This window comes from Panthera uncia, chromosome D4 (assembly GCF_023721935.1).
Source record: "Panthera uncia isolate 11264 chromosome D4, Puncia_PCG_1.0, whole genome shotgun sequence".
NCBI classification, from domain to species: domain Eukaryota; kingdom Metazoa; phylum Chordata; class Mammalia; order Carnivora; family Felidae; genus Panthera; species Panthera uncia.
In genome coordinates, this window is record NC_064807.1 from 42,522,996 (window position 1) to 42,535,584 (window position 12,589).

Here is a 12,589-nt window from a genome sequence, read left to right on the forward strand (position 1 = left end):
GGAATTCTGTGATCTGATTTATGCTTTGAAAACATCATTCTTGCTACTGTGTGGAGAATAGATTGTAGATATGTTGAATATCTTCCATTGCTCCTATAGGTCCACTCTGCCTTTCCACCTGTATCTCAGAAGGCTAACCTAGATAGACTCTACCCTCTGGCTTCTAGTTGTGTTCAACCAATGGTGTTTTCAGCAGGCCATCAGAAGGCAAGAGAAGCTGTCTTCAAAACTGAGTATGCCATCTATATGCTACTAGGACCTAACTGAGAAAACTAGAGACATGTTTAGGAAGCTTTGTAGTAGTCTAAATGAGAGATTATGATATCCTCATTTATTATTTGTGGTGGAGGTCAAGTTTATTTTGGAGGGAAATCTGACAGTATTTGCTCATGGATTGAGTGTCAGGGAAGAGGTGGTAAGAAAAAGGAAATGCTCAAGGGTATTTCCCATGTTTCTGTCTTAGATATAGAACCATCCAGTAAATGGGGAAGATTGAGAGGAGAGTGGATTTGGGGCAGGGTTCAAAGGGCAAGATCAAAAGTTCCATTCTGGGCACATTTAGGTCAAAATGCCTGTTCGCATTTAAGACATAGGGGAGAGGTCAGAGATTAAGATTTAAATTTTGACTCATCAGCATAAACTTTTTTTTTCCAGACAGTTACCTGTTGAACAAAATTTCATTAAGTTCATGGAAGAACTTTAATAATTCATAGAATAGAAAGAATTATAGAGAACACAGTCCCTACCTAAGTTTGGCAAATTTTAGAAATCAGAAATTCACATCGCTAGTTGTCTAATTATAAAAGAGTCCGAAGAAGGGCTGAATGATAATGGTTATAACTAATCTGATGATGGAATAACTGGTTGGCTAGAAGTGAGAATTCAATAGAAATGAGAGAAGACTGGCCTAAGAAGTCGTGAAAAAGGCTATAAAACCAAATTTAAAACCTTGGTTGTCTGTAATAGCAAGAAGGCATGTTTTAAGCAAATGGAACTCTTGGCCACTAATTTAAGTTTCCCCCAACCACCAACTTCAATTCCACAAATATTTATTGAGAATTTACATTTACAGGAGGCACTGTGCTGGGCAGTGTGGGTACAAAATGCATTGAAGAAGTAAATTGAACTTCTACCAAACAAGAACTAAAATTAAAGTTTGCTTCTGTCAAAATGAAAAGACCGGGGAGTCATCAAAATGAGCCAGAGAAGCCTAAGTCCTGGCCCACTCACAGCTTGAATCAGGAGCTCCGAAGCCATAGATTTTTCCTTAATTAAGGTTAAACAACATGCTAGACAAGCCCTTGGAAGGAACTGTTTGGATCTGTAATGAATAATAACAGGCTGCAGACCACTTCCAACGGTCTACCTACACGTTCAACTTTGTGGCATAGCCTAGAAGCTGTGTTCAACTGTGGCCTTTCAGCTCAGAAATCTCTAGGGAAAATACATTTCCAGGCCCACCACAGTGTAGATAAGCCGTTTGGAAATGTGTGTCCCCGACCTGGAGCATGGACCTTCTCCTGCCTGTCAGGGATAGTCCCAGAGTGGAGGCTGAGGATTGAATTGCAAAGCACCGCCCCTCCAGTGGCAGAAAGGATGAGACCAGGCTCTGGCAGGCTTGGTGCTTAGGAGGCCAGGGGCCCTCAGTGGGAAGCAGCAGCAGAGTACCCTCCCACTGCAAACAGAGAGAAGCTCCTACAGCCACAAGAAAGAAAAGCTGATCTTGGGCTCCTCTCCCGCTGTGTCCACACTCCCAGCAGGGAGCATGTGCTCAGGAGGAGCTGGGTGAATGTTGCACAGAATGGAAGTAAACCAGTTTTTGCCCAGGTGTGGCCTTAGTCTAATCTCTTCACCTCTCCAGCCTCAGCTTCTTTATCTGTAAAGTAGGGATAAGATCTACCTCCCAGGACGGTTTTGCCTTTACCATTACCCTTCTCTTTTTGTACAGTGGTTAGGTAGTTGAATCCAGCCATAAGAAAATATATTTAGAGGTGGGGGGTGGGCCACCTGGGTGGCTCAGTTGGTTAAGCATCTGACTCTTGATTTTGGCTCAGGTCATGATCTCATGGTTGATGGGTTCAAGCCCCACATTGGGCTCTGCGCTGACAGCGAGGAGTCTGCTTGAGATTCTCTGTCTCCCTCTCTCTCTCTCTCTCTCTCTCTCTCTGCCCTTCCCCTGCCCTCTCTCCAGTGGTTCTGAGGTCTTACACCACTCACAACTGCAAACAAAGAGCAGGTTTGCATAGGCCAGTTGCAAACAATCACTGGTTCTAACAGAGGCTCCTGGGTCCCATGTACCCCTCCATGTTTATTTTATTCCCATTGAAAATGGTGGAGGGATGGAGAGATGGCTCATTTGGAGAGATGGTTCTCGATCCTGGTTTACAGAATTACTTGGGAGATTTCTTTTTTATTATTATTTATTTAAAAAGCTGATGCCTGGGAGGTACTTCCCAAAATTTCTGATTTAATGGATCTGAGATGGGACCTAGACCTCAGTACTTTTTAAAAGCTCCCAGGTGATTTTAAAGTGCATCCAGGGTTGGGACCACTAAGAGACAGTGACCGCTGGGCCACAGCAGCATTCTGACCATACTCAATCACCATCCTAACCTTGACCATGAGCACAAATCCCCCCTTGCACTTCCAAGTACAGCCCATTGAGCACAGACGCCCACAAGTCCTAAGAGGCCCCTGCTGCAGCATGAGCCACTCCCGTAAAAACTCTCAGGTCTGTATATCCAGGCCTAACCCCCCAGCGAGCCCAAGGGCAGCAGGTAAAAGGGAAAGGACTATTCTTGAAGAAAGAAGAACACTCTCTAGAGCTTTGTCAGGAAAGTAGCCCCAGCAAAGAGTAGCCACTGGAAACTAATCTAAAAGTGACAGAACACCCAAAGCCACAATGGCTTAAATAAGAAAGAAAAGTATTTCCTTCTCATTTAAACACAGGCCATCCAGGGCCCATGTGGTAGCTTCACCATCAGGAGGACAGGCTACTTCCATCTCTTTGCCTATCACTGTCCAAGATGGGAGGTTAAAGTTTAGACCTCATGTTCACATTCCAGTCAGCAAGGAGGGGAAAGCGAAGGGCGGGATGCCACACTCTTTTTGTGGTTATTTCCCTAAAATTGCACACAACACTGCCATGTATATCCCATTGGCCAGCACTTAATCATAGAGCCATGTGCATCTTCAAGGAAGATCAACAAATACAGTGTGTATGCTGAAAAGTCATGTGCCTAGCTAGACATGCTAAAAATTGGGGGTTCCTTTGCTGTTGCAAGGGAGGGGGCTACTGGGAAAACAGCCAATAGTTGATGCCACAGGGGCCTCCCTTTCCCTTCATGCAACTGGACTGTAACTATTAAGTTACATGTAAACAATGTGTTTGGGGTCCCAGTGAAAACCACTGAAATAAGACTATTTTCCTATAGCCCAAATTCCAGTGGCTGTAGCTCCCACTGCCCTAAGAAATCACCAGTCCTACAAGAGGACTTCCAGGCGAGTTCTTCAGAAAACGAGACCTTAAATCTAATGTCCCTCCAATAGGGTAGAGTGAATATTCACACTGAGAAGGAAAGGGCTGACTTCTGTGCACATTAATTCCTCCAGATTTACACTGATGGCAGGAGCTCTCTCTTGCTCTTTCTGGAAGCTGCACAGATTATTTTCACTGGATCGTAAATATGTTTAACACCCTATTATACTAACCTTTTAAACCAGTTGTCTTGGGTAGCTGTAAATCATAGTTTAGGAACAACTTTCTATGATTCAAAGGCCCTTGAAATTCCTGGATGCTGTAGTTAAATACTTGAAATTAAGATTGGAGGGTATAGATTTTGCTACATTTCAAGGAAAGGAAACAAAATCCTTTGGGCTGGTTCTTAGTTTTCTTTTTCTTTTTCTTTTCTTTCTTTCTTTCTTTTTTTTTTTTTTTTTTTTTTGCAATCTTTATTCAGCCAGGGCTAAGATAAGAATTGGCAGTCAAACATCTACTGTCCTATGTTAGGTTGACTTTCTCTTCCTTCCCCAGTGTTCCCGAACCTGTGGCGGGGGCATCCAGAAGCGCGAGGTTCTTTGCAAACAGCGCATGGCTGATGGCAGCTTCCTGGAGCTTCCTGAGACCTTCTGTTCAGCCTCAAAACCGGCCTCCCAGCAAGCCTGCAAGAAAGATGACTGTCCCAGCGAGTGGCTCCTCTCCGACTGGACGGAGGTATGTAGGCTCCTCAGAAGGAAATAATGAAAGAGGCGTAAGGAAGAAAAGCAGGCACCCCAAACTTACACATAGAGAGGATAAGAATAGAGCAAAATAATCCTCCTAGCTTACGGAACAGATTTTTGTAAGCATTTATACCACAATGTGTCACTAGCTTTTAACTAGGCTGCAGGGACATGAGGTAAACAGCCAGCCCTGACGCAACAATCAGAAGCATGGAATTGTAAACGGGCTCCTCGTGGAACAAAACCAGACCTTGTTTGGCCCAGAATTCTTCTCAGAACACTGCGTTGTTCTACCTTCATCCCCACACCCACCTCCCCGACCTCCCAGCACCTCCTCCTCCCAGATGTTTCTAGTCTCTACTCAGGAAGGGCAAAGCCTCTCTCGTTATTCCCTTCCAAGTTACTGGACAATAAGGAACATGATTTATTAAGAAGAGAAGACCAGGGAAATCCTGCCTCTTTACTGTCAGTTTCCTGGCTCCAAGACGCTAACAATTTCCCAGCAAGAGAACTTGATTTCCCCTGTTGCTTGCATTTGGGGGGATGATTACATCAGCATCCACCATTCCTGACTTGCCTCATAAGTTAGGGATATACCCCCAACTAACCTACTTTTCTAAACAGTTCCTACTCTAACACTAGCATCAATGAAGTCATTTACACTCACTTTCGACTTGTTTTCAGCCCCTTTGACTACTGTGAATTGCCTACAACTCCCTCAGCCTCGTAGGCCTATGTGTCTTCCATAAAGAAGTCACCCCAGAAGTACTGCCTCCTAAGCAAATGTAGCCAAGAACAGAATCGCCAGGCCCAAAATGAAAATCTTTGTGTCAAGAACAGATGCAACACTGTGCCCTTTCTTGCATATAAGCACTTGAATTGGCCTTGCTGATCCCACTGCCTTCTCTGTGGTTGTGTGTATACATGTGTGTGTGTATGTTGTACAGATACACAGGATGGGGCTGCTGCTGGTTGAAATACATCCCAGGGACACTTGCTTCCACAGAGAGAAAAGCTGCCTCTGAAAATTAAGATGCTACCTCTTTCAACCTGTTCTTAGACTTCTTGCCCTTTATCGTATCCACTCATACAGAGTTCACTCAGATGATACCTGCTAAGGGCATTGCAATTGTGAGGTAACCTACATTACCACAGGTTTTGTAATTTGGCAATAAATTGCCTTCTGGTGGCATCTCACCCCAAATGTCTCAGAACAGGAGTAGGGCATGATTATTTTTTTCAAATTTTAGAAACAATTTTCTTTCAGCAAGATAAAGGATTAGAAGCATGTCAAATAAGTGTGTGTGTGTGTGTGTGCACGCACACACACACACGTGTGCATGCATGAACATGTGACTGACAGTTTTTCTATGGAATGTTGATTTGGGAGTATAGTATTATATCTGAAAAAAATCATAAAACTAACAGTGCAAGAGAGTGTAATCATATAGTTGCCAAGTAAGTGACTCTAGATGAAGATTTCCTCCCAGGGGCATATTGTGAAAGGTGTCCTTCTACAAGTCTATTGGTGACAGTTGCCATGAGTGGAATGCTGAGGAACGGACTTGTATGTACTATAATTGTCCTCCCGTGTTCCTGGAGTTTGTGGCCTCTGAGCACATGAGACCCACAGAATTCAGAAAAAAATTATTTTAGGCCCTCAGATTTGAAGCAGGGACCATTGTGATTAGGCGCTTAGAAAATGAAACTGCTGAATTGAGGTACTCTGGGTCCCATTAAGTACAGCAGACAGTTTTTTTTTTTTTTTAAGAGAGTTGGTGGGGAGGAGAAGCAGAGAGAAAATCTTAAGCAGGCTCCGTGCTCAGTGCATAGCCCAATGTGGAACTTGATCCCACGACCCTGGGATCATGACCTGAGCTGAAATCAAGAGTCAGATGCTCAACTGAGTGAGCCACCCAGGTGTCCCAAGTATAGTAGACCGTTAGAATTGTGTCATGTGTGCTTAGGAGTTAGACTCATATAGGCAAACTTAGGTTCTAATCCTGACCTTGCCACTCTGCTCTGTAACTTTGGGCTATTTAACCTTTCTCAGTTTGCGTATATGAATATTGGGGATAATAATGTCCACTCATATGGTTATTGGGAGGCTTCAGTTAAATGATGCATATAAACTACTTTGTGCCTAGTAAAAATTAACCCTATTATTGTTATGATTCTCTTCCATCCCTGCTCATTGTCAGGAGGAGAGGAAATAAAAGAAAGTACTTACCTTGACTGGCCAGACTCAGGGTCATGGCCTAGGCTTCCTGTGGGCTTTCCCAGTCTTCCTAGGAAGAAGAAGTTACACTTTGGGAAGTAGGACTACTCAGCCCTTATCCATGGAATGTTATTAGGTTCTGAGTTACCTGGGTTGATGAATGGAAATTGCAAACACCGGGGAAGGACTGGGAATGGTGGGAAGTAATCACCAATTCACTGGGATTAAACTCAAGCTGGTGCCATGCAACAGTGCTCCTGGGGGCGTTCACAGAGGCTGTAATTGGCCCTGTCATCCCAACAGCCCTTGCCCTGGCCCTCTGGCTGAGATGAAGCATACATTCCACATCCCCTGCCCCCAAGACTCCCCTTGGAGAAAGGAAGACCTGGATGATCTATGGGTGTTTTTCATCCTCAACTATCTGGACTCAATCTCATAGTTACTGCACAGAATCCCTTAGAGACAGAATTAAGCCAAAATTTTAGACACTTCAAATAAAATTACTTTCAGATTTTATTCTGAGAATACGACCTCTTAAAAGTCCTTACTTCTTTTTTTTTTTTAAAAGAATTCCTTGCATCTCTTGACAGAGTTGGCTATTATATATTTTTAAATCATATTTTTATGAAAGTCATTCCCCCCCCCAAAATATAAAAGAAATTAAGGTCAGAATAGTCCATTTCAGAGCTAGAAGGAGCTTAGAAGATCCTATAGCCTGGTTGTTCCTTTAAAAATTAAAGCCACAGAACCCTTTTTTTCAATTGAAATGTTACTATGAAGCCAAGAATCTAAAACAGATCAAATCAGAGCTGTTTGGATTGAAGTGTGGGTTAGGGTCCCAGATCTCCATAGGTTGGGTCTCCAGATCACCGGAAAAGCCCCTGAATCACTTCCTCAACATAGAACAGGGTTTGACAGGGGCGCCTGGGTGGTGCAGTCGGTTAAGCGTCCGACTTCAGCCAGGTCACGATCTCGCGGTCCGTGAGTTCGAGCCCCGCGTCGGGCTCTGGGCTGATGGCTCGGAGCCTGGAGCCTGTTTCCGATTCTGTGTCTCCCTCTCTCTCTGCCCCTCCCCCGTTCATGCTCTGTCTCTCTCTGTCCCAAAAATAAATAAAAAACGATGAAAAAAAAATTAAAAAAAAAAGAACAGGGTTTGACAATCCCTGCTCTTACTTAGTTTTATTTTAGAGATAAGGAAATGGAGTCTCAAGAAAGAACTAGACTTGACCGAATCATCAACCAATCTTCGGACACACAGTCTGTTTTTCTGCTTGGCAACACTAAACTGACCATGCTTTTAAATTTTCCAGGCTCTTTGCCTCCATCCCACCTGATTCCGGGATTTGGTGCTGTCATTTACAATAAAATAAGGGATGGGTGGAATCTGGAATCCACGATCATCAGGGAACAAAAGCAATGGGTTTGATTCTTACACCCATTTTTTGCATCTTAAATGTCGTTCAGGCGGGTGTATATCACAGTACATTGCAGGGAATAGTTCATTTCAGTGGGTTAGCATATAAAACTTGAGAATATAAGATGATTTTTTTGTTTTTAGTGTTCATTTTTCAAGTGAACGTGGCATACTGCCATGACCCTAGTTCAGGTCTTTATCATCTCAAGCCTGGACTACTGTGGCAGCCTCCTCAACTGACATCCCCGCCTGCCATAGATCTCCTACTCCCATCCCTCCCAGACACTGTTGCCAGATTAACCTTCTCAAAACACCTCTTTCATCATTTCACTCCTCCCTTCAATGGCTCCTCATTGCCTTGTGGACCAACTCCAAACCTCCTATCTGAAAATGAAGTCTCCAACGTCTGGCCCCAAACTACCTCGTGAGCTCCTGATACTCTCAACTTGTTGCCTCTGTTCAGTCAAACTGGCTTAGCTCTGCCCCCAAGCCTGCCTTGGATTTTTACACTGAACTCTTCAACATTTGTTCTGGATATGCCCCTGCCCCCCATGCTCATCCCAGGTTTCTACACCCCTTCAGACTCTACCCATCTTCAAAACCTAGGCCAGGAAATCACAAGTGTACCAACAGCATTCAACAATTGTGAGCATTCATTTTATAATACTTGTCTTCTAGCTTTATATTTCTACTAAATTCTTCTATTACTCTCTAATTCTTTAAATAGCTTTATTGAGGTGTAACATATACTATAAAATTCAGCTGTGCATTGTTTCCAAGGTTTATCTGTTTACCACATATTTAAGAGACCAACATTCCTTTTAAGGTACAATAAGATTCCATTACATAGATAGACCATATTTTTATTGATCCATTCACCAGTTGGTGGACATTTGAGCTGTTTCCCTTTTTGTCTATTACACACTTTCGCATACAAGTCTGTGTGGATGTACATGTTCACTTGTCTTGGGTAGATACCTATGAGTGACATTGCTGGGTCATGGGGTAAATGTATGTTTATCTTCTTAAGAAATTATCAAGCTGTTTGTCAAGAAGACTGTAGTATTTTACTTTCCACCAGCAATTTATGAAGGTTCTAATTTGTATATCCCCACTCATAGTAACATTTGTTATTGTCTTTTTTACTATGGCCATTTCAGTGGATAGGAAGTGGTATCTCATTGTTGTTTTGGTTTCTATTTCCCTAATACAGTATTTCATTTTAGCAATGTATTTGGATTGCCCTCCCCCATTATTGATGACAGCTCCTTGAGGTTACAAACCACCTTGCACAGTTTTTCCTTAGTATCTAGCACCCTACCTCAAACATAGTACATGTATAACAACTACCTCATGCTTGACATTAAAATATTACACTTGTGAAGGAGGAGAAAAAATTAGCATTGAGTGTCATTTCTGTGTGTGAAACTTAAAATATATTATCTCATTTAATTCCCCACCTTGAAAAATAAGTCTAAGAAGTGCAAACAGACTCTGAGTTGCCAACTGCTAAAATGCTGAGCAGGGATTTGAACACAGGACTCTATGACTCTGTAACTCTAAAGCCCAGGCCATCTAAGTAAAAAACAGGTAGAGTGTCTACAGGAAACTTTAGAGTAGAAAAATCTTAGAAGGGTTCCTGGGTAGCCCAGTTGGTTAAGCATCTGACTCTTAACTTCTGCTCAGGTCATGATCTCATGGTTCATGATTTTTTTTTTTAATTTTTTTTTTAACGTTTATTTATTTTTGAGACAGAGAGAGACAGAGCATGAACGAGGGAGGGGCAGAGAGAGAGGGAGACACAGAATCGGAAGCAGGCTCCAGGCTCTGAGCCATCAGCCCAGAGCCCGATGCGGGGTTCGAACTCACGGACTGCGAGATCATGACCTGAGCTGAAGTCGGACGTTTAACCGACTGAGCCACCCAGGCGCCCCTCATGGTTCATGATTTTTGAGCCCCGTCGAACTCCTCACTGACAGTACAGAGCCTGCCTGGGATTCTCTCTCTCTCTCTCTCTCTCTCTCTCTCTCTCTCTGCCCCTCCCCCACTCACACATGCACGTGCTCTCTCTCCCTCTCTCTCAAAATAAATAAACTTTAAAAAAAAAACAGAAAAATCTTAGAGCTAGCAGGTGGTTACAATATGGACAATCTTCCCATATTGTTACATAATTAGTATTTCTTTTAGTGACTGTTGCTTTTCCAAGCAACTTTTCTCATATTTGGGGGTGTTTGAGAGTCCATACAAAAACCCATTAGCCTCTACACTTACATGCATTTGACCTTTGTTTTCCCTCACCAGTGTTCCACGAGCTGTGGGGAAGGCACCCAGACTCGAAGTGCCATTTGCCGGAAGGTGCTAAAAACCGGGGTCTCGGCTATTGTCAATTCCTCCCTGTGCCCTCCCCTGCCGTTCTCTTCATCCATCAGGCCCTGCATGCTGGCAACCTGTGCACGTGAGTATGTCAGAACTCTGGGGATAGGGAGACAGAACCCACGTAGAAGCAGCTGTAGCCACGCAGTAGCCTTCCCTAAACCCAAGACCGGGTGGGAGATTGTCAGTCAGGAAAGCCTGAGGAGGGCAGCAGGCTGGTAAACTCAGCTGGAAGTGGAAAAGGAATCTTAATTACACGTGGCCAGGCAGAATTCTCTTCTCGGCTGGAAAAACAGTTTGCAGGGGGTAGAGCAAAGTTCACTTGCTGGCATACAGAGATCTGGAAGCTGGAGTCAGCAGATTACTAATGAAATCGAATGTGGTCCACTCTGGGGTTTTAAAATGCTCTGAACAGATTTGTTCTGTTTAATAGTAATCCCTAGAGTTGTACTACTTCTGGACTCTTCCCCCCAGGCCCCCACCCCAGAGGCCACTAGGGCCTTGGTGCTCTGCAGACCCCAAAGGGTAAACATGGAAAGGGAGACATTCTCCTTCCCTTTGTCCTCTGCCTCTTTTTATGATTCTTTTCTTTTCTTTTCTTTCATCGTTCTAACGAGAGGAACTGCCTTTCCCCTGGGATCCCCCTCCATCTAGAACCTGCCTCTCAGCTTCTAGGGGTGGCCAGCCCCAGCAGGGTGAGAGCGGGCTGCCCCGCGGCGCCTAATTAGTTCGAGCTTTGCCTGTGCAGCCGCTTGATGGTCCACGGCTGGTAGCCCCTTCCTCCCCGAAAACCTAAGGCGGCCAATGAAGGCCCTGGCCCAAATCAACTCTGAAGCCGCTTTCTCTCCCTCTTCCCTTGTGTGTGCCTCCTCTGCCTTCCTCTTCACCCTCTCTCTTGTGCCTGTGTTTGTTGGCTCTCGTTTTCCTCTGACATTCCTTCTCTTTCTGCATCTGCCTGGCTTCCCTCGCATTCCTTTCGTTCCAGGGCCGGGATGGCCAGCCACCAAGCACAGCCCTCACATTGCGGCCGCCAGGAAGGTCTACATCCAGACGCGCCGGCAGAGGAAGCTGCACTTTGTCGTGGGGGGCTTTGCCTACCTGCTCCCCAAGACGGCTGTGGTGCTGCGCTGCCCCACGCGGCGCTTCCGCAAGCCCCTGATCACGTGGGAGAAGGACGGCCAGCACCTCATCAGCTCGGCGCACGTCACCGTGGCCCCTTTCGGCTACCTGAAGATCCACCGCCTCAAGCCCTCCGATGCGGGCATCTACACCTGCTCTGCCGGACCCGCCCGGGAGCAGTTTGTCATTAAGCTCATCGGAGGCAACCGGAAGCTGGTGGCCCGGCCCCTGAGCCTCAGGAGTGAGGAGGAGGCCCTCGCGGTGAGGAAGGCCAGCCCAAAGGAGGCCCTGCAGACCCACAAACACCAGAACGGAATCTTCTCTAACGGCAGCAAGGCTGAGAAGCGGGGCCCTGCCACAGACCCGGGAAGCCGCTACGATGACCTCGTCTCCCGGCTGCTGGAGCAGGGGGGCTGGCCCGGGGAGCTCCTCGCCTCTTGGGAGGTGCAGGACTCCACGGAAAGGAACACGTCTTCCGAGGAGGACCAGAACGCCGAGCAGGCCCTCTGGCACCTGCCCTTCACCATGGTGACCGAGCAGAGGCGCCTGGACGACATCCTCAGGAACCTCTCCCAGCAGCCTGAGGAGCTTCGAGACGTCTACGGCAAGCACCTCGTGGCCCAGCTGGCCCAGGAGATCTTCCGCACCCACCTGGAGCACCAGGACGCGCTGCTCAAGCCGTCTGAGCGGAGGCTACCCCCGGTGGCCATCCCCCCTCATAAGCACGTGTCTGGTTTCAGCAGCTCCCTCCGGACCTCGTCCGCTGGGGAGGCCGGGGGTGGCTCTCGCCGGCCCCACCGCAAGCCCACCATCTTGCGGAAGATCTCAGCTGCCCAGCAGCTCTCGGCCTCCGAGGTGGTCACCCACCTCGGGCAGACTGTGGCCCTGGCCAGCGGGACACTGAGTGTGCTCCTGCACTGTGAGGCCGTCGGCAACCCAAGGCCTACCATCAGCTGGGCCAGGAACGGAGAAGAGGTTCAGTTCAGCGACAGGTGAGCCTTGCAGCTACCAGGGTCTGGGAAGGGAAGGGGCAAGGGGCCATATCTCGCCCAAGGTGCTTTATTGGCCCTGCAGGTGGTTCCAAGAGTGGGGCACAGAGCCCTGGGTTTCAAGTCCTCTTTTAGCACCAGTAGGGCTATTGAAACAAAGACGAGGTGTTTGGTTTTTCTAAACTGTATTCTGCCCTCTTTATAAGGTAATAGCAACAATGCCTATCCACCCCAAGCCCCATAGGGTCCCAAAGA

At 46.2% G+C, this 12,589-nt stretch overlaps 1 protein-coding gene across 1 annotated transcript in view; it reads left to right on the forward strand.

Annotated features, from left to right (window-relative positions):
• ADAMTSL1 (ADAMTS like 1) overlaps positions 1-12,589 on the forward strand; it is a 405,773-nt gene that overhangs the window by 272,697 nt on the left and 120,487 nt on the right. The window contains exons 22-24 of the mRNA XM_049627010.1: positions 4,034-4,213; positions 10,155-10,308; positions 11,212-12,337. Of these exons, the coding sequence (XP_049482967.1) occupies positions 4,034-4,213; positions 10,155-10,308; positions 11,212-12,337 (1,460 nt within the window). The remainder of the gene's footprint in view (positions 1-4,033; positions 4,214-10,154; positions 10,309-11,211; positions 12,338-12,589) is intronic.